The sequence below is a fragment of the Phyllobates terribilis genome, unplaced genomic scaffold, assembly GCF_046119375.1.
Source record: "Phyllobates terribilis strain yellow unplaced genomic scaffold, ASM4611937v1 Scaffold_9__5_contigs__length_417890890, whole genome shotgun sequence".
Lineage (NCBI taxonomy): Eukaryota > Metazoa > Chordata > Amphibia > Anura > Dendrobatidae > Phyllobates > Phyllobates terribilis.
The window spans coordinates 384,103,725-384,131,512 of NW_027362769.1; the positions used below are offsets into that span (position 1 = coordinate 384,103,725).

General features: G+C 50.0%; 1 protein-coding gene across 4 annotated transcripts in view; it reads right to left on the reverse strand.

The window, feature by feature from the left end:
- The window catches only part of LOC141161208 (syntaxin-binding protein 4-like), a 154,390-nt gene that overhangs the window by 84,294 nt on the left and 42,308 nt on the right, over positions 1-27,788 (reverse strand). Inside the window, exon 1 of one of the 4 annotated variants that reach the window (XM_073645989.1) lies at positions 17,763-18,764. The exons of 1 other annotated variant lie outside the window; for it this stretch is intronic. Coding sequence is in view for 1 of the 3 variants with exons in the window: in XM_073645988.1 (XP_073502089.1) it covers positions 3,370-3,374 (5 nt within the window). In the remaining 2 variants the exon portion in view is untranslated. Of the gene's footprint in view, positions 1-3,369; positions 3,533-14,545; positions 14,640-17,762; positions 18,765-27,788 lie in introns of those variants that run through there. 2 more of the 4 variants (XM_073645990.1, XM_073645988.1) reach the window with 2 other exon arrangements.

A 27,788-nucleotide genomic window follows, 5' to 3' on the forward strand; every position in this document is an offset into this window, starting at 1 on the left:
TGTATTACACATACACCACTAGATCTCCAGGGACTGTATTACACATACACCACTAGATCTCCAGAGACTGTATTACACAAACACCACTAGATCTCCAGAGACTTTATTACCCATAGACCACTAGATCTCCAGAGACTGTATTACACAAACACCACTAGATCTCTAGGGACTGTATTACACAAACACCACTAGATCTCCAGAGACTGTATTACACAAACACCACTAGATCTCCAGGGACTGTATTACACAAACACCACTAGATCTCCAGAGACTGTATTACACAAACACCACTAGATCTCCAGAGACTGTATTACACATACACCACTAGATCTCCAGGGACTGTATTACACAAACACCACTAGATCTCCAGAGACTGTATTACACAAACACCACTAGTTCTCCAGGGACTGTATTACACATACACCACTAGATCTCCAGGGACTGTATTACACAAACACCACTAGATCTCCAGAGACTGTATTACACAAACACCACTAGATCTCCAGAGACTGTATTACCCATAGACCACTAGATCTCCAGGGACTGTATTACACAAACACCACTAGATCTCCAGAGACTGTATTACACAAACACCACTAGATCTCCAGAGACTGTATTACACAAACACCACTAGATCTCCAGAGACTGTATTACACAAACACCACTAGATCTCCAGGGACTGTATTACACATGCACCACTAGATCTCCAGGGACTGTATTACACATACACCACTAGATCTCCAGAGACTGTATTACACAAACACCACTAGATCTCCAGAGACTGTATTACACAAACACCACTAGATCTCTAAGGACTGTATTACACAAACACCACTAGATCTCCAGAGACTGTATTACACAAACACCACTAGATCTCCAGGGACTGTATTACACAAACACCACTAGATCTCCAGAGACTGTATTACACATACACCACTAGATCTCCAGAGACTGTATTACACAAACACCACTAGATCTCCAGGGATTGTATTACACAAACACCACTAGATCTCCAGGGATTGTATTACCCATAGACCACTAGATCTCCAGAGACTGTATTACACATACACCACTAGATCTCCAGAGACTGTATTACACATACACCACTAGATCTCCAGAGACTGTATTACACATACACCACTAGATCTCCAGAGACTGTATTACACAAACACCACTAGATCTCTAGGGACTGTATTACACAAACACCACTAGATCTCCAGAGACTGTATTACACAAACACCACTAGATCTCCAGGGACTGTATTACACAAACACCACTAGATCTCCAGAGACTGTATTACACAAACACCACTAGATCTCCAGGGATTGTATTACCCATAGACCACTAGATCTCCAGAGACTGTATTACACATACACCACTAGATCTCCAGAGACTGTATTACACATACACCACTAGATCTCCAGAGACTGTATTACACATACACCACTAGATCTCCAGAGACTGTATTACACATACACCACTAGATCTCCAGAGACTGTATTACACAAACACCACTAGATCTCCAGGGATTGTATTACACATAGACCACTAGATCTCCAGAGACTGTATTACACACACACCACTAGATCTCCAGAGACTGTATTACACATACACCACTAGATCTCCAGAGACTGTATTACACAAACACCACTAGATCTCCAGGGACTATATTACACAAACACCACTAGATCTCCAGGGATTGTATTACACATACACCACTAGATCTCCAGGGACTGTATTACACATACACCACTAGATCTCCAGAGACTGTATTACACATACACCACTAGATCTCCAGAGACTGTATTACACATACACCACTAGATCTCCAGAGACTGTATTACACAAACACCACTAGATCTCTAGGGACTGTATTACACAAACACCACTAGATCTCCAGAGACTGTATTACACAAACACCACTAGATCTCCAGGGACTGTATTACACAAACACCACTAGATCTCCAGGGATTGTATTACACAAACACCACTAGATCTCCAGGGATTGTATTACCCATAGACCACTAGATCTCCAGAGACTGTATTACACATACACCACTAGATCTCCAGAGACTGTATTACACATACACCACTAGATCTCCAGAGACTGTATTACACAAACACCACTAGATCTCCAGAGACTGTATTACACATACACCACTAGATCTCCAGAGACTGTATTACACAAACACCACTAGATCTCCAGGGATTGTATTACACATAGACCACTAGATCTCCAGAGACTGTATTACACATACACCACTAGATCTCCAGGGACTGTATTACACATACACCACTAGATCTCCAGGGACTGAATTACACATATACCACTAGATCTCCAGGGATTGTATTACACATACACCACTAGATCTCCAGGGACTGTATTACACATACACCACTGGACCTCCAGGGATTGTATTACACATACACCACTAGATCTCCTGGGACTATATTACACAAACAGCACTAGATCTCCAGGGACTATATTACACATACACCCCACATCTCCATGGACTGTATTACACATACAACAATAGATCATCAGGGATTGTGTTATAAATATACTAATAGATAACCAGGGGATCATTATATCAATACATTTCTAAATCAAATATTGTGTTATAAATGCACCACTAGATCACCAGGGACTGTTATAAATGCACCACTAGATCACCAGGGACTGTTATAAATGCACCACTAGATCACCAGGGACTGTTATAAATGCACCACTAGATCACCAGGGACTGTTATAAATGCACCACTAGATCACCTGGGACTGTTATAAATGCACCACTAGATCACCAGGGACTGTTGTTATCAATACACTTGACTTCTGAATCACCAATGGCTGACAAGAACTAAATTACCGGCAAGGAGTATAGGTGCAGGGGTTGCAATTGCACCCGGGTCCTGGAGCCCTAGGGGGCCCAAAGGTTCCTGTGTCCATATGAAAAGACCATTACTAGTAAAGATCTGTCATAATTGGGGGCCCCATTAAAGGTTTTGCATTGGGGCCCCCAAGCTTCAAGTTACAGCACTGTGTAAGACCACTGGATCCCCACAATACACACGTATTAATAAGGACTGTGCCCCTGGATCACCAGGGACGGGATGATGAATATAACACTGATTTTCCAGGACCCGTCCACAGGATACAACACCAGACACACGAGGACACAATGGGGACGATTCACTAATCACAATGCACCAGGATTCAGGCTCCAGTTGCCGCACCGTCTCCCCACAGTCCTGTACATACACCGCCATGTGCGGCCCCGCAGCCGACACCACAAGCAGATGTTCTATCATGGCCTGTAATCCATTCACATTCACTCATCACTGACCCCGGCGAGCGATGGAGCTACTGACCTCATGGTGCAGCCACGGGGAGGTCACCCTGATACACTGATACCACTTGTCATCTGATAGCGCCATAGGGACCGACTGGCCTGAATGTTACAGCGGATTATCGTTATAAATAGGAGACGTGTCCACATCCGACAGCACAGAGCCGAGAGGAGGGCACAGCCATACAAGGGAAAAGACGGCGCCACCGCCGCACACATATACATCAACACAAAGGAAGAAGAGTGGGCACTATATACTACAGTATGTCCGCACATAGGAGCAGTATTATGGTAGTTATATTCTTGTACATAGGGGGCAGTATTATAGTAGTTATATTCTTGTATATAGGAGCAGTATAATAGTAGTTATATTCTTGTACATAGGAGCAGTATTATAGTGGTTATATTCTTGTACATAGGGGGCAGTATTATAGTAGTTATATTCTTGTACATAGGAGGCAGTATTATAGTAGTTATATTCTTGTATATAGGAGCAGTATAATAGTAGTTATATTCTTGTACATAGGAGCAGTATTATAGTGGTTATATTCTTGTACATAGGGGGCAGTATTATAGTAGTTATATTCTTGTACATAGGGGGCAGTATTAGAGTAGTTATATTCTTGTACATAGGAGCAGTATTATAGTAGTTATATTCTTGTACACAGGGGCAGTATTATAGTAGTTATATTCTTGTACATAGGGGGCAGTATTATAGTAGTTATATTCTTGTACATAGGAGCAGTATTATAGTAGTTATATTCTTGTACACAGGGGCAGTATTATAGTAGTTATATTCTTGTACATAGGAGCAGTATTACAGTAGTTATATTCTTGTACATAGGAGCAGTATTAGAGTAGTTATATTCTTGTACATAGGGGGCAGTATTATAGTAGTTATATTCTTGTATATAGGGGGCAGTATTATAGCAGTTATATTCTTGTACATAGGAGCAGTATTATAGTAGTTATATTCTTGTACATAGGGGCAGTATTATAGTAGTTTTATTCTTGTACATAGGAGCAGTATTATAGTGGTTATATTCTTGTACATAGGGGGCAGTATTATAGTAGTTATATTCTTGTACATAGGAGCAGTATTATAGTAGTTATATTATTGTACATAGGAGGCAGTATTATAGTTGTTATATTCTTGTACATAGGGGGCAGTATTATAGTAGTTATATTCTTGTACATAGGGGCAGTATTAGAGTAGTTATATTCTTGTACATAGGGGGCAGTATTATAGTAGTTATATTCTTGTACATAGGGGCAGTATTATAGTAGTTATATTCTTGTACATAGGGGCAGTAAGTGTCAGTCTACACTGCACTTCTTGCATGTAATTCTGAATCAGGATGCTGTAGTGCTTGGCATTATAGGTCAGGTATAAATCAGTAATCCATCAGTAAGAGATTCTGCATCTGTCGCTGTCATATCTGCGTCCTCCTCCGGGGATACACTTATATAATTGCCTCCAGTATCCACCATGGCTGGAATAACCTTGACTTCGCGCTGATTTGACAGTCGGCCTCCAGAGTCACATCCTGTCCTTAAGCGCTGCAGTCGCTCAGCGGTTCTTTACCCTGCGCTGGACTTGATCTGAACTTCAAGTGACAAAAGCTTTAGCCCTTAATCCGATTGGTGCTGATTACATGGACTGTTATGGCCGGGAAGGCAGCGCCTGTATTATATGGGGGCTGTTCAGCAGTCGCTGCACCCGGGATGATCTCTGTGTTTACTGCTGAGCAAGAGGTTACAGACCGCCGGGTGACAGCACAAGTCACACAGTAATGTCCTATCTAATGCCAGAGACTTTCCTCCACAGTCCATCCCCGTATACCAGCAGCTGAATGAAATCTAGTATTTCTACCACCAGACATATTTTAACTTTGGAGGATTTAGATATAAGAGTTGACGATGGGACAAAGCATCATCCCCACATTGTCCTGGATGATGGGAGACATTGCTCCTGGAGGAGGATTAGATCCTGTTCTTTATTCATTGCTTTGTTCTTAACCAAAATTGTGAGTGATCCCCTCCATGGATGAGAAGCCCCCAGACATGAACGGTCTCAGGACTGTCAGCAGTCACAGAACTAATGGCAGCGTCACCTTCTCTTCTCCGGACAACCATTCTTCCAGATGTCCCAAATAGTGTGAAGGATCTTCAGAGAGAATAACTTTACCACCCCCCCCCCCCTGTCCTCTGCAGGCCAATCCCTGTATCCCTGTTTTTCTTGGAGGGAAGTGGCTTCTTAGCTGTCCTTCTTCACACCAGGCCGCCTCTGAAAGCCTTTGCCCTACTGTGTGCGGATGCACTGACTCCTGCCTGCTGCCATTCCAGGGCAAGCTCTGCACTGGTGTTCAACTGATCCCATAGCTGAATCCAGTTTAGGAGAATGGTCCTGGCACTTGTGGGACTTTATTGGGCGCCATGAACCCATCTTCACTGCAATTAAACCTTTCTCTTTGAAATTTTTAATGATCCAATAAATGGTTGACTTTGGAGCAATCTTACAAGCGGCAATGTCCTTGCCTATAAAGCCTTTTTGATGCACTGCTTGTGTTTCTTTGAAGGTAATGATGCAATATGGAGTAAAAACGTTTTTTACTGCGCTGCTGGCTGACCACGTGGAAAAGACACATCAAATCCAAAGGAATTCCAATAAAGGATTTTTTACTTTTTATTTCTTGTCTGTTAAAGATTAAAATCAACGCGTTTCGAAGTTTTATCCAACTTCTTCATCAGGATAGGATAGGAAAAATCTACCAGCTGTCTGCTTAGCCTTTACTGGTTATTAAAAAGGGACCCCCCAAAAAAAATTACGTGGTGCCCCCCCTCTTTTTAATAACCAGCAAACGTTAAGCAGATAGCTGAGGGCTGATATTAAAAGGCTGGAAAGGTCGATGGATATTGGCCCCTTCCTAGCCTTATGAAAGAGCAACCCTCAGCCGCCCCAGACATGGTGCATCCATTAGATGTGCCAATTCTGGTGCTTAGCTTCTGGTCTTCTCGATTGCCCTGGTGCGGTGGCAATCAGGGTAATGGTTTTGGGGTTGATGTCAGCTGTGTACTGTCCACTGACATCAGGCCCAGTGGTTAGTAATGCAGAGGTGTCTGTCAGACACCCCCATTACTAACCCCATAGTCCAAAGAAAGAGACAACACACACAAAAGCACTCCCTGATAATTACCCTCTTTTACCCATTTATTACCAAAAATAAATAATCCACAGAGTCTGCCGTAATCCAAATGATATCCGTCTTCTTCGTCCAGTCTATGGAGCCCCATTCAGACAACGCAGCTTCATAGACTGGAGCTGCAGACACTGACTGTTCTCACGCTGTGTAGCTCAAGAAACAGGCTGTTGTGACGAGCGGTGACTGTACTGAACTGTGGTCACCTTACTGACATCACCGTTCACAGCGTGAGAAATTACTGGGTAGCGTGAGAACCGGCAGTAAGTTTTCACGCTGTGATGAGCGGTGACGTTAGTAAGGTTATTGCAGTTCAGTGGCTGTGAACTGAGATAACCTTACTGATGTCACCGCTTGTCACAGCAGCCGGATTCTTGCACTACGCAGCATGAGAACCAGCAGTGGCTGTAGCTCCAGTCTATGGAGCTTCGAACTCTAAATGGGGCTCCATAGACTGGACAAAGAAGACGGGGATCGTCGTGGGACCTCTATTTGGAATATGGCAGACCCTGTGGATTATTTTTTATGGTAATAAATGGATAAGAGAGGGTAATTGTCGGGGAGTGTTTTTTTTTTTTTTACTAATAAAGTACTTTTCTATGTGTGTGTTTCTTTCTTTTGACGACAGGGTTAGTAATGGAGGTGTCTGACAGACGATTTTCCATTAATAACCAGCGGGCTTGATGTCAGCAGACATTACACAGCAGACATCAACCACAAAATCATTACCCTGATTGCCAGCGCACCAGGGTAATTGGGAAAAGACTAGACTAAGCACCAGAATTGGCACATCTAATGGATGAACCATTTCTGGGGCAGCTGATGGCTCGTCCTATTAGGCTGGGAAGGGGCTAGTATCCATGTAATAGTAAAGACGATGATCCAGCTCCACAGACTCCAATAGTAAAAACAAATGTCTTTTATTTAGCAATAATGTAACTCCAGCTAGTAGAAAAACAATACTGAAGGGGAAACACAGAAGGGGTGCGCTACCAGACGCGTTTTGAGTGAAGACCGCTCTTAAACTTGGTATGAATCAGTGGCAGACCTGCTATTTTGGGTTGTCACACACCTGCAGCACCTTTTCTTGATTAGTGCCGGCATAAGAAGTGATCCTCCTCTTATGTCTGACACTTATTCATACTAAGTTTAAGAGCAGTCTTCGCTCGAAACGCGTCTGGCAGCGCACCCCTCCTTGGTGCCCCTGTGTTTCCCTTCCACTATTGTTTTTCTACTAGCTGGAGTTACATTATTGCCATTTGGATATTTTTTTTAAAAAAATTCTAAATAAAAAAGACATTTGTTTTTACTATTGGAGTCTGTGTAGATGGATCATTATCTTCCCTATTACCTGTCTACTGAGCGCAAGCAGCAGCGCTGATCACTGATCCAGGGGACACCCAGCTGGTTCATGGAGGTGAGCTGCTTTTTTTTTTTTTCTTTTCTCTTGCTAATATTCATGGCCCTTCCCAGCCTATTAATATCAGCCCGCAGCTGTCTGCTTAGCCTTTTCCAGTTATTAAAAATAGAGGAGATCACACATCATTTCATCATTTATTTTTTAGGTCCCCCCATTTTTAATAACCAACAAAGGCAAAACAGATAGTTGGTGGCTGATATTAGTAGACTGGTAAGCACCATGGTTATTGGCCCCTTCCCAGTCTAATAAAACCAGCCCTCAGCTGTCTGCTTTAGCTTAGCTGGTTATTAAAAATAATGGAGAACACACATAATTTTTTTAAATTTTTATTTAATAGGTTAAATAAGGCTAAATGCCACATGAAAGGCACTAAAGGCCGGGTGCTAGTTTATTATATGTAGGGGGCTTGTGACATTAAATATCTACAGGACATCTATCTATATCTGTCTATAAGATTGCTTGATTAGTTTGTAAACTGGCTTTAAATTACATAGAGAATTACAGTATGTAAAAGCTGATGTTAAAAACGCATTGCATGCGGATGTCATACGGATGGTAGGTGAGAGAAAAAACCCATCACACTTGCCAACTTTTCTGGCTGAGAATCTCAGCAATTTTATATATGCAGATGTGAGCGAATCCTTAAGTCAATGATTTCAAGTAAAAGCCCCCTTATAAGGGGAACCTGTAAGAAGATTCATGCTGCCCAAACCGTGTGCAGCATGAATCACAGCCTTAGTGCACAATTGCAGCCGGGTGAATTATTCCCTGAAATGCTATGGTGTTAGAGAGAAAATATTCTTTGAAGATCTGATCACTCTTCATAATTCAGTGCGCAGGATACCCAATACATCGTGCAGGGGTCCGATCCCTGGTACCATCAATGGCGTCCATGCGCGATGCCTGGTGCACTGATGCAGAGGCGTGTACAGGGTGACACCAATATGACTGTTCCTTTATAGCTGGATGGTCTGTGATGGTGGCACAGAGAGGAAGCAGGAGAAGCAGCAGTGGTGTTGTAAAACAGAAGTAAACTTTACTTTTAAGGCAGCAAGTTAATAACAGCAGCAAGGTGGAACAAGACTTGATGATTACATGTCTTATCACAGAGACACTTTGCTTGAGAAAGGATCCAGTGACAGCAGGACAGGCAGACTGGGAATAAATGAGAGCGTGTGACACCCCAGGGGTCTGGTTGCCACAGTGATAGAGATATTACGTCTGAGAGCAGGTGGGAGGTCTCTTGGTCAGGGATCCTATGCATGCCACACCTCCTGCCCAGTCTTGGGAGGGGAAGGACTTCCCCTATATAAACCCGGGGCTGAGGCAGGGTTAGGGAGAAAGAAGACAGAACAAGAGTAGAGAAGAGAAGCAGCATAGCAAGAAACATCAGGAGCTCTGTGGGGAGCAGTGTTACAACGAGTCAGGGGCTGGCAGCTGCAGAGCTCGCCCTGACTGAGAAGATTTCTAACCGGACCCAGAGTCCGAGGCTCAGGGGACTAACTCCTACCCAGCAGCAGAAACCGTCCGGCAGAGGATTTCAGGTCCTCTGGCCCAGAAGCCCGAAGGCACGGTCACACGCGTGGGACCAGCACCGCCATCGTGGAGCGGAAGCCATTAGAAGGCCCCGAGTCACCGGCCATACGGGTGAGCACCACACGGTACACTCAGGGACGTGGGCTACTTATTCCCGCCTCTAGCAAGGTAGCCAGAAGAGTACAGTTAGTTGGGAAGGCCTACAACTCCGCCTGGCCAGGGGAAATCCCATCTGCTCAAGGACTGACCAGGCCCCTATCACTAGCAAGTACTCCGGGAGGGTCTTTCTTTGTCACCAGTAAAGACCCTGAACTACACCGCACCGTCTCTGAGTGGTTCCTGCTACCCCCATCATCCACGTCGGCTGCCCTGAGGCCATACCCCTCCCGTTGGGGGTTATACCATCCACGCTGCACCATCCTTCCACCGGCCTCAGCGGTCTGCCCTGCAGCGGCAGCTCCATAGCTGCATTCAACGGGTGGCGTAGTCACCAACCATCTACTGCTAGTACATCGCCGCTCAGTTTGACTCCCTGGGCACGGACCGGGTCGCCACCACGAGACTACAACCCTCAAGAGATCCGGCTCCGGGTAAGCTCCCGCGTGCGCATCGCAGCGCGACACAGGCCCAGGGGCGCGTCAAGCGCAGTAGAGGATGTTCCAGGACAGTCTGTAGGAGCGGCTGATTAACCTGGAAAACTGAACTACAAGCTTATTGTCCCGAATATCTTCCACACTATTCGGGGTTGCTGTGCCCCAGTGGCCTCCAGATCCCAGTACCTTCTATTCCTCATTACATGGAGGATGGTGATCAGTTCCATCATCTGCTTCTTCGCCTCTCTGAGCCCCGCACAGTTGGATGCATCTGTGGACCAGGAAATTCCTCCTATTAAGAGATGTAACAGGCACGCTGCACTACTTATTCTTCAGATACTTCTGCAGTGTCGGCCTCTGGACCAGGGCGGGAGCTGCTCTCCTACATCCTTGCTGTGGCTGCCTCTCTGCAACTCCTCTAACAACCAGGGCTGCCGCACTGTATAAACTAAACTCCATCAACCCAACTGTTCCCCAGCGACGTAATGGAGTCAGCCCTGACTGTGCTGAATACTACACAATAATCCACGGCATCAGTTAAAGTAATTGAAGGCACAAAGAGAATTCACAATGGGAAAACATTAAAGTTATCCTCAAGTTTGGGGAATTACAATAACAAAGCAACAGTTAATGCAAACTGCCAATAAAAGAACTGAAGCAGCAAACGTTGTGAAAAAAACATTATTTGTGCAAGTCTCAAAACTTTTGACCATATGACTGTGCGACAGTCACAGTGAAGATATACCCAGTATTATACTCCAGAGCTGCACTCACTATTCTGCTGGTGCAGTCACTGTGTACATACATTACATTACTGATCCTGAGTTACATCCTGTATTATACTCCAGAGCTGCACTCACTATTCTGCTGGTGTAGTCACTGTGTACATACATTACATTACTGATCCTGTACTGATCCTGAGTTACATCCTGTATTATACTCCAGAGCTGCACTCACTATTCTGCTGGTGCAGTCACTGTGTACATACATTACATTACTGATCCTGTATTATACTCCAGAGCTGCACTCACTATTCTGCTGGTGCAGTCACTGTGTACATACATTACATTACTGATCCTGTATTATACTCCAGAGCTGCACTCACTATTCTGCTGGTGCAGTCACTGTGTACATACATTACATTACTGATCCTGTATTATACTCCAGAGCTGCACTCACTATTCTGCTGGTGCAGTCACTGTGTACATACATTACATTACTGATCCTGTAGATCTTTTATTATAAAAATGAAAAACATAACAAAATTAATAACCAGAAAATAAACAATGTAATGAACTGCTCCAGCCGCTCCCTCTCTCCTCACACACATATTATACATATATACACAATAATAACTACCTACACCATGACATCTGGTCCGGTTACCAAACAAATAATAACAATATAATAAAAAAAAAAAAAAAAAAAAGAATGTATATAATTTGTCGGCTATTGTTTATTATTTTTTTTTTTTTTATATTATAAATAAAATAAATACTAACTATATAAATATATACAAAACAAAACCCCCCACACTCGAGCCCACCAGTCCCTCCCCGGCACTGACCTGAGAGCTGGTCTTGCGCCTCAGTCCATGTCCAACGTCCATAGGACAGATCAGGCAGTGCCAGTTTTTCCCCCAAATAACCAGTGTCCCACAAGATGAACCCACCTCCCCCCTTTTCCCTCCACCCAACCTAACACCTCCACCCAAACCCATATATACAATATATACAGAAACAAACAATAGAATAACCACAACTGACAAAGCCCAAGTTCGGCGCCTGCAGCCCTACATCACTGTCTACTGATCAATAAAACAAAAATCTATGGTGTCAGCAGCAGCCCCCCACCAGGAGAGGAGATGACCAGACTAGGGCACACTAAAAGAAAAGCCCCTCCAGAGGAGAGCGGCCCTCCGTGTACCCAGTCTCTCATACTCCAGAGAACGCACCTTCACCAGGTCACCGAGTATGGTCCGAAACACATCGTCCACTGGGAGGATTTTCCGCTGCGTCGATACTAAGCACCGTGCGTTCCACGTGTGATACCTAACCACTGCGCTAACTAGAAATAAGGTGCAGCGGTCCCGACCACCCAGGTCCCCGAATGCTCCATAGGCCCATTCCGCATAAGAGAGACCGGCCAGCCGGGGCCAGCCAATGGAGGCGCCCACCCTGTTGTACACCTCTGTGTTAAAGGGACAATGAAGCAGGAAGTGGTCCATGCTTTCAAGCATGGTACCACAATGCTCCCGAGGACAGTTCCTGTCCTCAGAGCTCCTACACTTCAGATTGTCCCTCACACACAGTTTCCCATGGAAGCAGCGCCAAGCCAAGTCCCAAACCTTCGAGGGGATCCTGATTGAATTCAAAAGATGCAGACCCACCCCAAGATCCCGACTTGGGCAATCCCTGAGCGCCAGAGGCCTCTGAAAATGGGTCAACAGAACCCTTTTGTCAAGGAGCTTCCTTGGCAGAGTCCTCACCTCCCACATTCCCAGACCCCACCGGCGAATTACCTTCAGAACCACGGTAGCGTAAGCCGGGAGATGTCCATGCGGTGTGCGGAGATCCTTCACTTGCCCTCCTGTCTCCCATTCCTGGAAGAAAGGCTGAAACCATCCCTTACAGGAGAATACCCACGGAGGAGCCCTCTCTTTCCAGAGGTTTGCAATATTGATCTTAATGAAGGCATTCACAAGGAATACCACAGGGTTGACCATACCCAACCCTCCTAGTCTCCTCGTACGGTAAGTAACCTCCCTCTTGACCAGGTTCAGTCTATTCCCCCATAACAGTTGGAAGAACAAACTGTAGACCCGAGTCCAGAGAGGCTCTGGCAAGATGCACACACTGCCCAGATAGATCAGCAAAGGGAGCAGGTAAGTTTTGATCAGGTTTACCCTTTCCCTTAGGGTCAAAGAACAACCCTTCCATTGGTTCACCTTCTGAGTGGCGATCTCTAGCCTGCTGTCCCAATTTTGTTTGGCCAAATTCGATGCCAAGAACTTTTGCAGAGAGACTTTGGGTCCTGAAAGGGTGTCCGGGAGATCAAAACCAGGATCTCCTCCTCCCAGCCAGAGACTCTCACACTTATCCCGGTTGATCTTAGACCCGGATGCCTCCGAGTAGCGATTTACCTCTGACATCAGCCATTCTGCCTCCCCATCAGAGGAAACAAAAACGGTGACGTCATCGGCATACGCCACCACTCTCAGAGTGGCTTCCGGTGCTGCCCGGTCCATCCCGATCCCATCCAACAGTCCACGCTCCACCCTCCTAAGAAGTGGGTCAATCGCAAACACGTACAGTAGCGGGCTCAAGGGACAACCCTGGCGAACACCACACCCAACCTCAAAAGAGCTGCCAATCCAACCGTTCACAAGCGGGAAACTCTCTGCCCCAGCGTACAAGGTCTTAAGCCAATCAACAAACCACCCCGGCAGGCCATACCTCAGAAGGACAGACCAGAGGTACTCATGATTAACCCGATCAAACGCTTTTTCCTGGTCCAATGACAGCCTTTTCCCCTTCCAGTGACCAGCCCTACCCTGCTCCACCGCCTCTCGGACACAGAGTACAGCACTAATTGTACTGCGGCCCGGAACAGAGCAATGCTGGGCCCCTGAAAGGAGCAGGGGTGCAAATTTCACCAGCCGATTAAACAGCACCTTTGCCAAAACCTTCCTGTCTGCATTGAGAAGCGCTACGGGACGCCAGTTCTCAATGCAAGATGGGTCCTTACCCTTTGACAAGATGATCAGGGCAGACCTCCTCATTGACTTTGGCAGAGTGCCCGAGGAAAGACACTCATTGAATACCTCAGTCAAGAGGGGAACCAAGGCGTCCTTAAAGGTCTTATAGAATTCAGATGTTAGGCCATCTGGACCGGGAGATTTCTTTAGGGCAAGCCCTTCAATCGCCAACTTAACTTCTTCTTCCCTGATCATCTCTGTCAAAACGCCAAGAGAGGGGTCTACCCCTGGTTCGGGGACGGCTTCTGCCAGAAAAGCCGACATCTCATCCCAATCCAGATCCCTCTTCCCCAAGAGGTGCGAGTAGAAGGATCTGACGACCTCCAGGATCCCTGATCTGGATCTTTTCAGGGACCCCGCAGTGTCAACCAGTCCTGTAACAACTTTACTATTCACTGACATCTTGCAGTTTCTGTAAGGGTCGGGCGAGCGGTACTTCCCGTAATCCCTCTCAAAAACCAAAGATGCATGTCTATCATACTGACACCTCATTAGCAAAGATTTCACTCTGGAGATCTCCTCGAGGCTACCTCAGTTGAGACAAGATGCTCGAGTTTCCTCCTCAGGCCCTGATACAGGCGATACCTGTCCAGGCTCCTGAGGCTCGAGAGCTGGCGGAAGAATCTCGCCACCCTTTTCTTAAACATCTCCAACCACTCTGACTTACTACTACAAAGATCCAGTAAGGGTACCTGGCTCTGAAGAAAATCCTCAAAGGACTGTCTTATCTCCGCTTCTTCCAAGAGAGACGAATTGAGCCTCCAAAAGCCTCTTCCCATCCGGGGGGTCTCTGTAACATTCAGGGAAAACAAAATCATACAGTGATCGGAGAACTCCACCTCAACAACAGATACTGCTGAAGAGACGGCTTCCTCCTTTAAATAAAACCTGTCTATCCTGGACCTACAGTTACCTCTATGATAGGTGAACCCCTCGTGGCCTGGGGTGTGCCGGATGTGGACATCCACCAGGCGAGCCTCACTAGCTATACTATTAAGGGCGACGCTATCATAAGTCAGCTTGTCTCTGGAACCTCCTCTATCCCGGGGCCTCGTGACAGTGTTGAAGTCCCCTCCAAAGACGACCTGCCGACTCGTAAAAAAGTAGGGCTTGATCCTCCTAAAGAGACACTTCCGGTCCCACTTAGATTGGGGACCATAGATGTTAATGAGCCGAAGCTCCTTTCCCTTCATGAGGACATCTAATATCAGGCACCTCCCCATTTCTAACTCAATAACCCGTCGGCATTCTACCGGTGCGGTAAAAAGGACCGCCACTCCGCTATACGGCTCGGCCGCAAGAGACCAATAGGAGGGCCCTAGTCTCCACTCCCTCTTAGCTATAAACACCTCTGCCATATTTGGCAGCCTGGTCTCTTGCAAAAAGAAAATGTCAGCTTCAACCCGGCTGAGAAAATCAAAGGCCGCAAATCTAGCCATATTTGACTTAATGCTGTCGACATTAATGGACGCCAGCGTCAACGGAGTGGGTACCGCCATCATTGGTGATTAAGTTAGACGGCTTTCCTCTTCCCACTACCCTTATCCTCTGCCTCAGAGGAGGAATCCTTCCCCCTCTTTAATGACACAGAGGTGTCCATTCCAGCATTTTTCCTTCTTTTCGCGTCCTCGTCTCCGGACTCTGGGCCAGTCCCTCCCCCCAAGGACCTTGCATCCCCAGGAGAAGGAGACTCGGCGCCCCCTGTAAGCTCCGCTGAAGCCGGAACCTCACCCTCAGCCTCCTCCTCAGAGGAAGAGATGTTATCAAGGGCTTGGAACCGGTTCGAAAGACCAACTAGAGGGGAGTCGGTTTGACCTTCCTTGGTCAGAGCGGGAGAAGATGTTTTATCTCCCTTCTTTCTCTTCTTTTTGGTGCCGAGCTTACGCTTGTTCTCTAGCCACCGCTTATTATCCTCATCCATACTTTCATAATGGGAGGATTCTGAGGCAGAGGCGGTTTCCTCCCTGTGGATCCTCCTGACCTCCTCATCCAATTCATCATCCCTCGGGGCCTCAGCAGCAAGACTGGCATCCAGGACAGGGGCTGCCCCGGTAGTCTGGGGCTCACCCCGCTCCCTCTCCTGTCTGCGCTTGTCTAGACACCTCAGCTGGGCAGACATCTTTTTATTGCTTTTCTTCCCCGACCCCTCAGCTCCCCCACCCCTGCTAGTCCCCTCCCCAGCAGAATCGGCCTCACGGCTTACTCCCACCGGGGTCTCGACTGCATTAGCAAAGGAGCGAGGACAACGGCTGAATGGGTGACCTAACTCACCACACAGGTGGCACCTAATCTCCACAGAAGAGGTGGCAAGATGGCCGACACCCCCACACAACGTGCATTTCTGCACGGTGCAGTTTGCACTGAAGTGTGTGGGGTCGCCGCACCTGTGACAGAGCTTCGGTTGCCCCTGGTAGAAGACCAGGATACGATCCCTACCCAGGAAGGCAGACGATGGAATGTGGGCAACCGTACCACCTGAACGCCTAAGTTTTACCATAAACGTCCAGGCCCCTGACCAGATACCAAACTCGTCGCGGTTTTTCTTTGGCATCTCCACCACCTCTCCATACCGACCAAGCCACGTCATGATGTCATAGCAAGAAAGCGACTCGTTACGAGTCATCACGGTCATGATCTGGTTTTGGCGAGACACTGCCTGAACGGCAAAGTCTCGCCAACCGGGCTAATTTTTTGTCAACTCATAATTCGCCCAGAAGAGCTCAAGCCCCGCCAGCCGAACAAAGCTGACATCAAACTCAGGCGTGGAATAGGGATGTATCAAGGCGTAGATGTCAATCGCCTTGAAGCCCATCCTCACCAGGAGCTCCACAACTTTAGACCTTGGCGGACATGCATCACTGCCCCTCCACCAAAGACGGACCACATTCCTACGCACACTGCCTGGCCCGGCTGTTGGGAGGGACCACACTGTATCCCCCCCTTTTTGCTCTCGGAAGGCCCCGAGGCCATGCCTCTCTATCCAGAAGGATAGATCAACCTCTCGACCCTCTACCATTAGTGATCTCTCCCCCTTCTTTAGAGCCTCCAGAAGGCGCCGTTGCAACATGCCGTCCCCAAAGCCCGGAGATGAGGAGGATGCCCTATTTGCCCCGGAGGTGACACTGGCATAACTCTGGACAGGTGTTGCCACCCCCGGGGGGGTAACCGGACCAGTAACCACATCAGCCCCAACAGTATCACCATTACCCACCTCCATCTCACCCTCCACCAAACCAGCAACCACACCACTAGACAATGAATTAGCCTCATTCACCCCCACCACCACATTCATTCCTGCTGGACCAGTAACAATGGTGGATGACCTTTTGACCTCCGCATCAGGCACAAGGGGCTCAGTCACCTCCATAGAACTGGAGGCGACCTCACCCCCGGTCTTATGTGTGCCCTCCACATCATCGGTCGGTAATTTCCGCTGTTTGGCATTTGGTATAATGTGCCGCTGATCTTTAGCTGCAGTTAGGCGCCGCTGATCTTTAGCATCAGGATCTTCCGGACCAGCGACTCCAACACAAAATAGCACTTTCATGGGAGGACCGAAACGCTCAGCCCCAACAGGCCCCTCACACTGCCGCCGCTTCTCAACTAAGTGATCAGCGGCAACAGCATTCAGAGGTGCCGAGGCTACCGGAGCTGCCCCCGACACCGGGCTGCTCCCCCCTCCCACTGAGGAGCGCACCACAGCATCGTGGCCTGACGGAACGCCCGCCGCCGGGCCGCCCTCACTGTCCAGCCTCTCGGCTGATGCACCTCCTGATGCGTCCCCGCTACTACAAGCAGAGACGGATCCACAGCAGAACCCGGGCTGGGCTGGGCAACGGGGCTTATATAGCGAGCTGAGCCTGCCGCCGACTCAGGGGGTACAGGGAGGGGGGCATAGACATAGCTTACCGCTTCCTGCAGCTTTGGCTTGGTCTTCATTGCCTTTTTGTGGCCCCCAGGTGCCTCTTCTGGTAGATCATCACCAAGATGGAAGTTTTGGAGGCACACTGAGGACTCCAGGAGTTTAATCTCTGCCATTAACGCCCCTCCCTGGCCGCTGCTTTCACTGTCCTCCCCAGAGCCGGCAGAGCTGCGATCGGATGTCACTGTCGCCTGTCCTGCAGGGAGCTCGCTGCACGTGGCCTGCGGGTGACTTTGCAGGCTGCCAGGTGGGGCTTGCTGCTGGTCATCATCACTCCCATCATCCACCTGGCTCTCAGGCTGCAGCCCCATCTGCCTTTGCTCTCTGGTATCAGCCATTTCTCTAAAGCGGTCTTCATTTATGAGTTTTTCTTTGAAAGGACTACTCTGCTCTAAGATGGTGGCTTTCCTTAGTTCCAGGAGATGAATTTCACTGGTCAGTCGCTTTACCTCGGCTTGGAGCTTGGCCTTCCTTGGTTTGGAGGCCCCTGCAGCTTTTGCGCTTGTGCAGCGCAGCTCCTCCCGGAGCCTCCTGATGAGCTTACTGGCATCTTCATACTCACGGAGGTGGATCATGACCCGGGAGGCATAGGTGGACACAGACTCCCGGGGTCCCTGCAACGCCCAACCCCCCTCACGGAGGTCGGCCTCACCTCCTTGAGCACTCAGCTTTCCTCCGGAAGGAGCGCCATCATGCACGCCGCTGTCAGGCTTTTCCTCCATGCTGGAAGCTGCGGCTTCTCTGGGTCTCCACAAACCCAGGGGGAGTAGGAGAAACATTGCTGCGACTCCTGGTGGAGCGTCTCACCCCCGAGTCCTCTGATGTGCAGGCCGGTTGCTGGTTTCTTCTGCCCCCCGCCGGCCTGGTTTGGGAAGCAGAAGCCTGGGGCTTGGCTCCCTCACTCATCCCAGAAACCCACTCCCTCCCTGGGAAAGAGAGAGAGCAGGTCCCCAGGTGGAGAGGTGTTGGTTTCTCAGAGATCAGGAGCTCACAGCAGGATCTGCAGCCACCACACCCATAATCACGACACTGACTAGCAGCTGATCAGAGCTGCACCCAGTATGCTGCTGGTGCAGCCACTGTGTACATACATTACATTACTGATCCTGAGTTACATCTTGTATTATACTCCAGAGCTGCACTCACTATTCTGCTGGTGGGGTCGCTGTGTACTTACATTACAATGCTGGAGGTGTTCTCTTTGGTTAGAGGTGTAACATGAAGATGAAATACTGTAGATATTTACAGTATTTTTACAATCAGAAGTCGGAGTGTTATTAAACCCGTTCACAGGAAGATGAATGGCAGAAGTGAGAATCTTGGTGGCTCCGGTATTATGTGCAGTAACAAGTGCGTGCGACCAGTAATTACGTTATGACACTGGAGATGAGAGTAAAGCCCGCTCTGGATCCCGGCCCTCTGGTATCGATCCCTGAGATAACGAGTCACTCGGCTTCCTCAGCCCAAGACTGTAAGATTATAGATCCTGAGCAATCACTGAGCAAAGTCACACAGCTCTGCCAGACGAGTACGGGAGCGTCTTCCTGCACTCATCCACAAGCCTATCAGTCAGAAGTCTGGGAAAGCTGGGTGATGACATGTAGAGGTATTAGATGTACACAGTGACTGCACCAGCAGAATAGTGAGTGCAGCTTTGGAGTATAATACAAGATGTAACTCAGGATCAGTAATGTAATGTATGTACACAGTGACTGCACCAGCAGAATAGTGAGTGCAGCTCTGGAGTAGAATATAGGATGTAACTCAGGATCAGTAATGTAATGTATGTACACAGTGACTGCACCAGCAGAATAGTGAGTGCAGCTCTGGAGTATAATACAGGATGTAACTCAGGATCAGTAATGTAATGTATGTACACAGCGACTGCACCAGCAGAATAGTGAGTGCAGCTCTGGAGTATGATACAGGATGTAACTCAGGATCAGTAATGTAATTGTATGTACACAGTGACTGCACCAGCAGAATAGTGAGTGCAGCTTTGCAGTATAATACAGGAGGTAACTCAGGATCAGTAATGTAATGTATGTACACAGTGACTGCACCAGCAGAATAGTGAGTGCAGCTCTGGAGTATAATACAGGAGGTAACTCAGGATCAGTAATGTAATGTATGTACACAGTGACTGCACCAGCAGCATACTGGGTGCAGCTCTGATCAGCTGCTAGTCAGTGTGGTGATTGCGGGTGTGGTGGCTGCAGTTCCTGCTGTGAGCTCCTGATCTCTGAGAACCAACACCTCTCCACCTGAGGACCTGCTCTCTCTCTTTCCCGGAGGGAGAGCTGGTTTCTGGGATGAGTGAAGGAGCCAAGTCCCAGGCTTCTGCTTCCCGAACCAGGCCGGCGGGGGGCAGAAGAAACCAGCAACCGGCCTGCACATCAGAGGACTCGGGGGTGAGACGCTGCACCAGGAGTCGCAGCAATGTGGCTCCTACTCCTCCCGGGATTGTGGAGACCCCTAGAAGCCGCAAGGCTTCCAGCATGGAGGTAAAGCCTGACAGCGGCGTGCATGATGGTGCTCCTTCCGGAGGAAAGCGGAGTGCTCACGGAGGTGAGGCCGACCTCCCTGAGGGGGGTTGGGCGCTGCAGGGACCCCGGGAGTCTGTGTCCACCTATGCCTCCCGGGTCATGATCCGCCTCCGTGAGTATGAAGATGCCAGTAAGCTCATCAGGAGGCTCCGGGAGGAGCTGCGCTGCACAAGCGCCAAAGCTGCGGGGGCCTCCAAACAGAGCAAGGCTAAACTCCAGGCCGAGGTAAAGCGACTGACCAGCGAGATTCACCTGCAGGAACTGAGGAAAGCTGACATCAGGGAGCAGAGTGGTAATTTCAAAGAAAAACTAATAAATGAAGACCGCTTTAGAGAAATGGCTGATACCAGAGAGCAAAGGCAGATGGGGCTGCAGCCTGAGAGCCAGGTGGATGATGAGAGTGATGATGACCAGCAGGAAGCCCCACCTGGCAGCCTGCAAAGTCACCTGCAGGCCACGTGCAGCGAGCTCCCTGCAGGACAGGCGACAGTGACATCCGGTCGCAGTTCTGCCGGCTCTGGGGAGGACAGTGACAGCAGCGGCCAGGGAGGGGCGCTAATGGCGGAGATTAAGCTCCTGGAGTCCCCAGTGTGCCTCCAAAACTTCCATCTTGGTGACGATCTACCAGAAGAGGCACCTGTGGGCCACAAAAAGGCAAAGAAGACCAAGCCAAAGCTGCAGGAGGCGGTAAGATACGTATATGCCCCCCTCCCTGTACCCCCTGAGTCAGCGGCAGGCTCAGCTCGCTGTATAAGCCCCGTTGCCCAGCCCAGCCCGGGTTCTGCTGTGGATCCGGTGCAAAGGCGCGGGGAGATTACAGAGCGCGGTAGTGAGGCGCAGAGCTCCGTCTCTGCTTGTAGTAGTGGGGACGCAGCAGGAGGTGCATCAGCCGAGAGGCTGGACAGTGAGGGCGGCCCGGCGGCGGGCGTTCCATCAGGCCACGATGCTGTGGTGCGCTCCTCAGTGGGAGGGGGGAGCAGCCCGGTGTCGAGGGCAGCTCCGGTAGCCTCGGCACCTCTGAATACTGTTGCCGCTGATCACTTAGTTGAGAAGCAACGGCAGTGTGAGGGGGCTGTCGGGGCTGAGCGTTCCGGTCCTCCCACGAAAGTGCTATTTTGTGTTGGCGTCGCTGGTCCGGAAGATCCTGATGCTAAAGATCAGCGGTGCCTAACAGCATCTAAAGATCAGCGGCACATTATTCCGAATGCCAAACAGTGGAAATTACCGACCAATGATGTGGAGGGCACACATAAGACCGGGGGTGAGGTCGCCTCCAGTTCTATGGAGGTGACTGAGCCCCTTGTGCCTGATGCAGAGGTCAAAATGTCATCCGCCATTGTTACTGGTCCAGCAGGAATGAATGTGGTGGTGGGGGTGAATGAGGCTAATTCATTGTCTAGTGGTGTGGTTGCTAGTTTGGTGGAGGGAGAGATGGAGGTGGGTAATGGTGTTGCTGTTCGGGCTGATGTGGTCACTGGTCCGGTTGCCCCCCCGGGGGTGGCAACACCTGTCCAGAGTTATGCCAGTGTCACCTCCGGGTCAAATAGGGCATCCTCCTCGTCTCCGGGCTTTGGGGACGGCATGTTGCAACGGCGCCTTCTGGAGGCTCTAAAGAAGGGGGAGAGATCACTAATGGTAGAGGGTCGAGAGGTTGATCTATCCTTCTGGATAGAGAGGCATGGCCTCGGGGCCTTCCGAGAGCAAAAAGGGGGGGATACAGTGTGGTCCCTCCCAACAGCCGGGCCAGGCAGTGTGCGTAGGAATGTGGTCCGTCTTCGGTGGAGGGGCAGTGATGCATGTCCTCCAAGGTCTAAAGTTGTGGAGCTCCTGCTGAGGATGGGCTTCAAGGCGATTGACATCTACGCCTTGATACATCCCTATTCCACGCCTGAGTTTGATATCAGCTTTGTTCGGCCGGAGGGGCTTGAGCTCTTCTGGGCGAATTATGAGCTGGCAAAAAATTAGCCCGGCTGGCGAGACTTTGCCGTTCAGGCAGTGTCTCGCCAAAACCAGATCAAGAAAGTGACCGTGATGACTCGTAACGAGTCGCTTTCTTGCTATGACATCATGACGTGGCTTGGTCGGTATGGAGAGGTGGTGGAGATGCCAAAGAAAAACCGCGACGAGTTTGGTATCTGGTCAGGGGCCTGGACGTTTATGGTAAAACTTAGGCGTTCAGGTGGTACGGTTGCCCACATTCCATCGTCTGCCTTCCTGGGTAGGGATCGTATCCTGGTCTTCTACCAGGGGCAACCGAAGCTCTGTCACAGGTGCGGCGACCCCACACACTTCAGTGCAAACTGCACCGTGCAGAAATGTGCGTTGTGTGGGGGTGTCGGCCATCTTGCCGCCTCTTGTGTGGAGATTAGGTGCCACCTGTGTGGTGAGTTAGGTCACCCATTCAGCCGTTGTCCTCGCTCCTTCGCTAATGCAGTCGAGACCCCGGTAGGAGTAAGCCGTGAGGCCGATTCTGCTGGGGAGGGGACTAGCAGGGGTGGGGGAGCCGAGGGGTCAGGGAAGAAAAACAATAAAAAGACGCCTGCCCAGCTGAGGCGTCTAGACAAGCGCAGACAGGAGAGGGAGCGGGGCGAGCCCCAGACTACCGGGGCAGCCCCTGTCCTGGATGCCAGTCTTGCTGCTGAGGCCCCGAGGGATGATGAGTTGGATGAGGAGGTCAGGAGGATCCACAGGGAGGAAACCGCCTCTGCCTCAGAATCCTCCCATTATGAAAGTATGGATGAGGATAATAAGCGGTGGCTAGAGAACAAGCGTAAGCTCGGCACCAAAAAGAAGAAAAAGAAGGGAGATAAAACATCTTCTCCCGCTCTGACCAAGGTACCTAAGGAAGGTAAAACTGACTCCCCTCTGGTTGGTCTTTCTAACCGGTTCCAAGCCCTTGATAACATCTCTTCCTCTGAGGAGGAGGCCGAGGGTGAGGTTCCGGCTTCAGCGGAGCTTACAGGGGGTGCGGAGTCTCCTTCTCCTGGGGATGCAGGGTCCTTGGGGGGAGGGACTGGCCCAGAGTCCGGAGACGAGGACGAGAAAAGAAGGAAAAATGCTGGAATGGACACCTCTGTGTCATTAAAGAGGGGGAAGGATTCCTCCTCTGAGGCAGAGGGTAAGGGGAGTGGGAAGAAGAAAGCCATCTAACTCAATCACCAATGATGGCGGTACCCACTCCGTTGACGCTGGCTTCCATTAATGTCGCCAGCATTAAGTCAAATATGGCTAGATTTGCGGCCTTGATTTTCTCAGCCGGGTTGAAGCTGACATTTTCTTTTTGCAAGAGACCAGGCTGCCAAATATGGCAGAGGTGTTTATAGCTAAGAGGGAGTGGAGACTCGGGCCCTCCTATTGGTCTCTTGCGGCCGAGTCGTATAGCGGAGTGGCGGTCCTTTTTACCGCACCAGTAGAATGCCGACGGGTTATTGAGTTAGAAATGGGGAGGTGCCTGATATTAGATGTCCTCATGAAGGGACAGGAGCTTCGGCTCATTAACATTTATGGTCCCCAATCTAAGTGGGACCGGAAGTGTCTCTTTACGAGGATCAAGCCCTACCTTTTTACGAGTCGGCAGGTCGTCTTTGGAGGGGACTTCAACACTGTCACGAGGCCCCAGGATAGAGGAGGTTCCAGAGACAAGCTGACTTATGATAGCGTCGCCCTTAATAGTATAGCTAGTGAGGCTCGCCTGGTGGATGTCCACATCCGGCACACCCCAGGCCACGAGGGGTTCACCTATCATAGAGGTAACTGTAGGTCCATGATAGACAGGTTTTATTTAAAGGAGGAAGCCGTCTCTTCAGCAGTATCTGTTGTTGAGGTGGAGTTCTCCGATCACTGTATGATTTTGTTTTCCCTGAATGTTACAGAGACCCCCCGGATGGGAAGAGGCTTTTGGAGGCTCAATTCGTCTCTCTTGGAAGAAGCGGAGATAAGACAGTCTTTTGAGGATTTTCTTCAGAGCCAGGTACCCTTACTGGATCTTTGTAGTAGTAAGTCAGAGTGGTCGGAGATGTTTAAGAAAAGGGTGGCGAGATTCTTCCGCCAGCTCTCGAGCCTCAGGAGCCTGGACAGGTATCGCCTGTATCAGGGCTGTGATGAAAGCCGGCCGGTGGGTGCAGCTCTCTGGCGCCCCCTTACCTCTCAGGTCAGTCAAGGTACTGCACCTAGAGAAAGTAGTGCCAGGTAGCTGCAACCAGCGCAGGGAACACGGTAGTGTGTTATCCCTTCAACGTCACTACACAGCACAACTCGCTAGCGCCCTCTTAGCCTCAGGTCAGTCAAGGAACTGCACCTAGGATAAGCGGTCGCCAGAGAGACTGTCCTGTAACCTACTGGGTATCGGGGCCCTCTGTAGTGAGGGCGGTATATATATCTTCCTTGGCCGCGCCAGGAATATATATATCTGAACCTCCGACCGTCACTACCAGCCTTCCCCAATCCCCAGTTGGTATGCTGCCACCAGTCCCTATTTTAGATATACGCCCAGTCCGTGAATGGGCCTATATCGGGTCAGGAACCAACCCTGGGTAGCGTTTTTGGCTTGAGCCGAGCTCACACGGACGTGCGTTCGTTATGCAGAATAAAAGGCAGGCCCACAATTACTTGAGGTAATTGATTATAATAATACACTAGATACACGATATACAACTAAATATACACAGGTATAAGGTCAGGCTAAACTATACAACAATGGAATACAACACACAGAATCACCACAGCATATCAGTTACCGGTTTCTTGATTTTCTTGTGACGCAGGGAGAGGATTCTGCGGTCGCAGGCACGGTTCTTTGTTACAGGCTGAGGCCTACCACCGCATGGTCAAACTGCTCCTCCCCTTGGTGGCCTCAGCTGGTGCTCAGATGTTCAGCACACCACTCTTGGGTCAAGACTGACTTGTCTCTTGTCTGTCCTGCTATCTTACCTGCCCCGTCCCGCCCACTGCTGGTGAGGTCAGCTGGCTCAGTCTCCACCCTCAGGTCTAACTTCGATCAGAAGCCCAAATTCTATGGAACCCAATAACTTCTTCTGGGATGGTCTCATGATACCCCCAGGGGTTCCCATGGATTCGGGCCGCCGTAACCGACCTTTTGATATCAATTATGATACCATACGGTCCTCAGGAATGGCTCCGCGCTATATCTTGGCTTCCAGAGCACGTACAAACGTCTACCGCGGAGGCTTGTGTGCGCAATGGCTCCGGGACACCGTGATATTTTTTTATTGGCCCATCCCACGCAACATGCGTGTACTTTTCATGTTTCTATATCTTATGCCTCCATGCTTGTGACAGACAAAGAAACTAGTCCTATGGGACAAATGGTCAGGTACAGATAGACGAAGCACCCCCCCCTGCTGGCTGTGTTTCCTCTCGAAGTCTTTGAAGCTCCTAGCATTCAAGTGTTAAGTAGGCTTCTTATCTTACAGGAGCCTGGATGGGGGGAAACTATCTAGTTGACGTTTTAACAGAAGGTCCCAAGGGTGGGGGCTGCTGAAGTGTGGCCATCCCTGGATATGATTTATCATTACCAAGATGGCGGCTACAGGTTCATCACACCTCCCCCTATACGAGGGCGCGAGGGGGTAGCACATTCCTGTGTTCCCCCGTGCGTCCTTCTGCACCCTCCCCTTGCCGGGATAACCCGTCAGCGTTACCGTGGTCACGGCCTCTTCTGTGGCGAATGGAGAAGTGGTACTGCTGGAGAGCGAGGCTCCAGCGTAGCAACCTGCCATTCGACCCAGAGACCGTGTGTAACCAGCTGAGGGGGTTGTGGTCCGTCTCCACGGTGAAATGGCTCCCGTACAAGTAGGGCTGCAGACGCTGCAGGGCCCATACAATTGCCAGGCATTCTTTTTCCACCGTGGAGTAAGCCACCTCCCGGGGCAGTAGCTTCCTGCTCAGGTACAAGACAGGATGTTCCTGGCCTGTCGTGTTGACCTGACTTAGCACAGCACCGAGGCCAAAGTCACTGGCGTCGGTCTGTACCACAAACGGCCGGTCGAAGTCGGCAGCTTGCAGTACAGGGGAGCTACTTAGGGCGGCCTTGAGTGCCCCGAAAGCTGTCTCGCAGGCGACTGTCCAGTCGACTGCGACGGGCAGCTTCTTCTTGGTGAGGTCCGTCAGGGGCTTGGCCAGGGTGCTATAGTGTGGGACGAACCTCCTATAGTACCCGGCGGTCCCCAAGAAGGACATCACCTGCTTTTTGGTCCTAGGAGTGGGCCAGGATGCGATGGCATCCACTTTCCCCGGTTCTGGCTTCAGAACCCCCCCGCCTACCCGGTGACCCAGGTAGAGGACCTCACTCATGCCCAGCTGGCACTTTTCCGGCTTGATGGTCAAGCCTGCCCGGTGGATCCGACCGAGCACCTGCCGCAGGTGCTCTAGGTGATCCTCCCAAGTGGGACTGAAGACTGCAATATCGTCCAAGTACGCAGCCGCGTACCCTTCAAGTCCCTCAAGCAGCGTATTGACCATCCGCTGAAAAGTGGCAGGGGCATTCTTCATGCCGAATGGCATCACTGTGGACTCGTACAGTCCAAAAGGGGTGATAAAGGCAGAGCGTTCCCTTGCCGCGGGGGTCAGAGGAATCTGCCAGTACCCCCGGCTCAGATCCATGATGGTCAGGTACTTAGCCCCGGCCATCCGATCGAGCAGGTCATCGATGCGTGGTATGGGGAACGCATCGGTGGCCGTTACAGCGTTGAGCCCCCGGTAGTCCACGCAGAACCGTGTAGTTCGGTCCTTCTTTGGTACGAGGACTACAGGCGAGGCCCACGCGCTGCTGGATGCCTGGATCACCCCCAGCTTCAGCATCTCGTCTATCTCTTGGCGCATGTTTCCCTGCACCTCGAAAGAGACCCGATATGCTGAACGCCGGATCGGCGGGTGATCGCCAGTGTCCACGTCGTGGACAGCCATCTCAGTCCTTCCGGGCAGGCTGCTGAACAGCCCCCGGAAGGGGTGCAGGGTGGTCCCCAGCTGGGACCGTTGGTCCTCCGTGAGCTGGTGGCCAACCCCCACATCCTCGATGGACCCACCCGCCTTGGCTTGGGTGAGCAGATCCAGGAGGGTTTCTACCTCTCCTTCCTCGGGAAGGTTGCACACTGGGTGGGCAGTCGCTTCCCGCTCATGATGAGCCTTCATCATGTTCACGTGGAAGGCCTTCCTCCTTCCACGGGCGTGATCCAGGGTGACCAGATAGGTGACGGCATTGAGTTTCTGGTGCACGAAGTAGGGACCTTCCCAGGCTGCCTGAAGCTTGTTCTGTGGTACGGGGACCAGTACCCACACCTTTTGACCCACCTGGTAGGTCCTCTCACAAGCATTCTGGTCGTACCACCGCTTCTGGTCGGCCTGGGCCTGGGCCATATTGTCCTGCACCAGCTTTGCCAAGGCCATCATCCTGTCCCGGTGGCGCACGACATACTCGATGACCGACACCTCGGGGGTGGCCAAATCCCC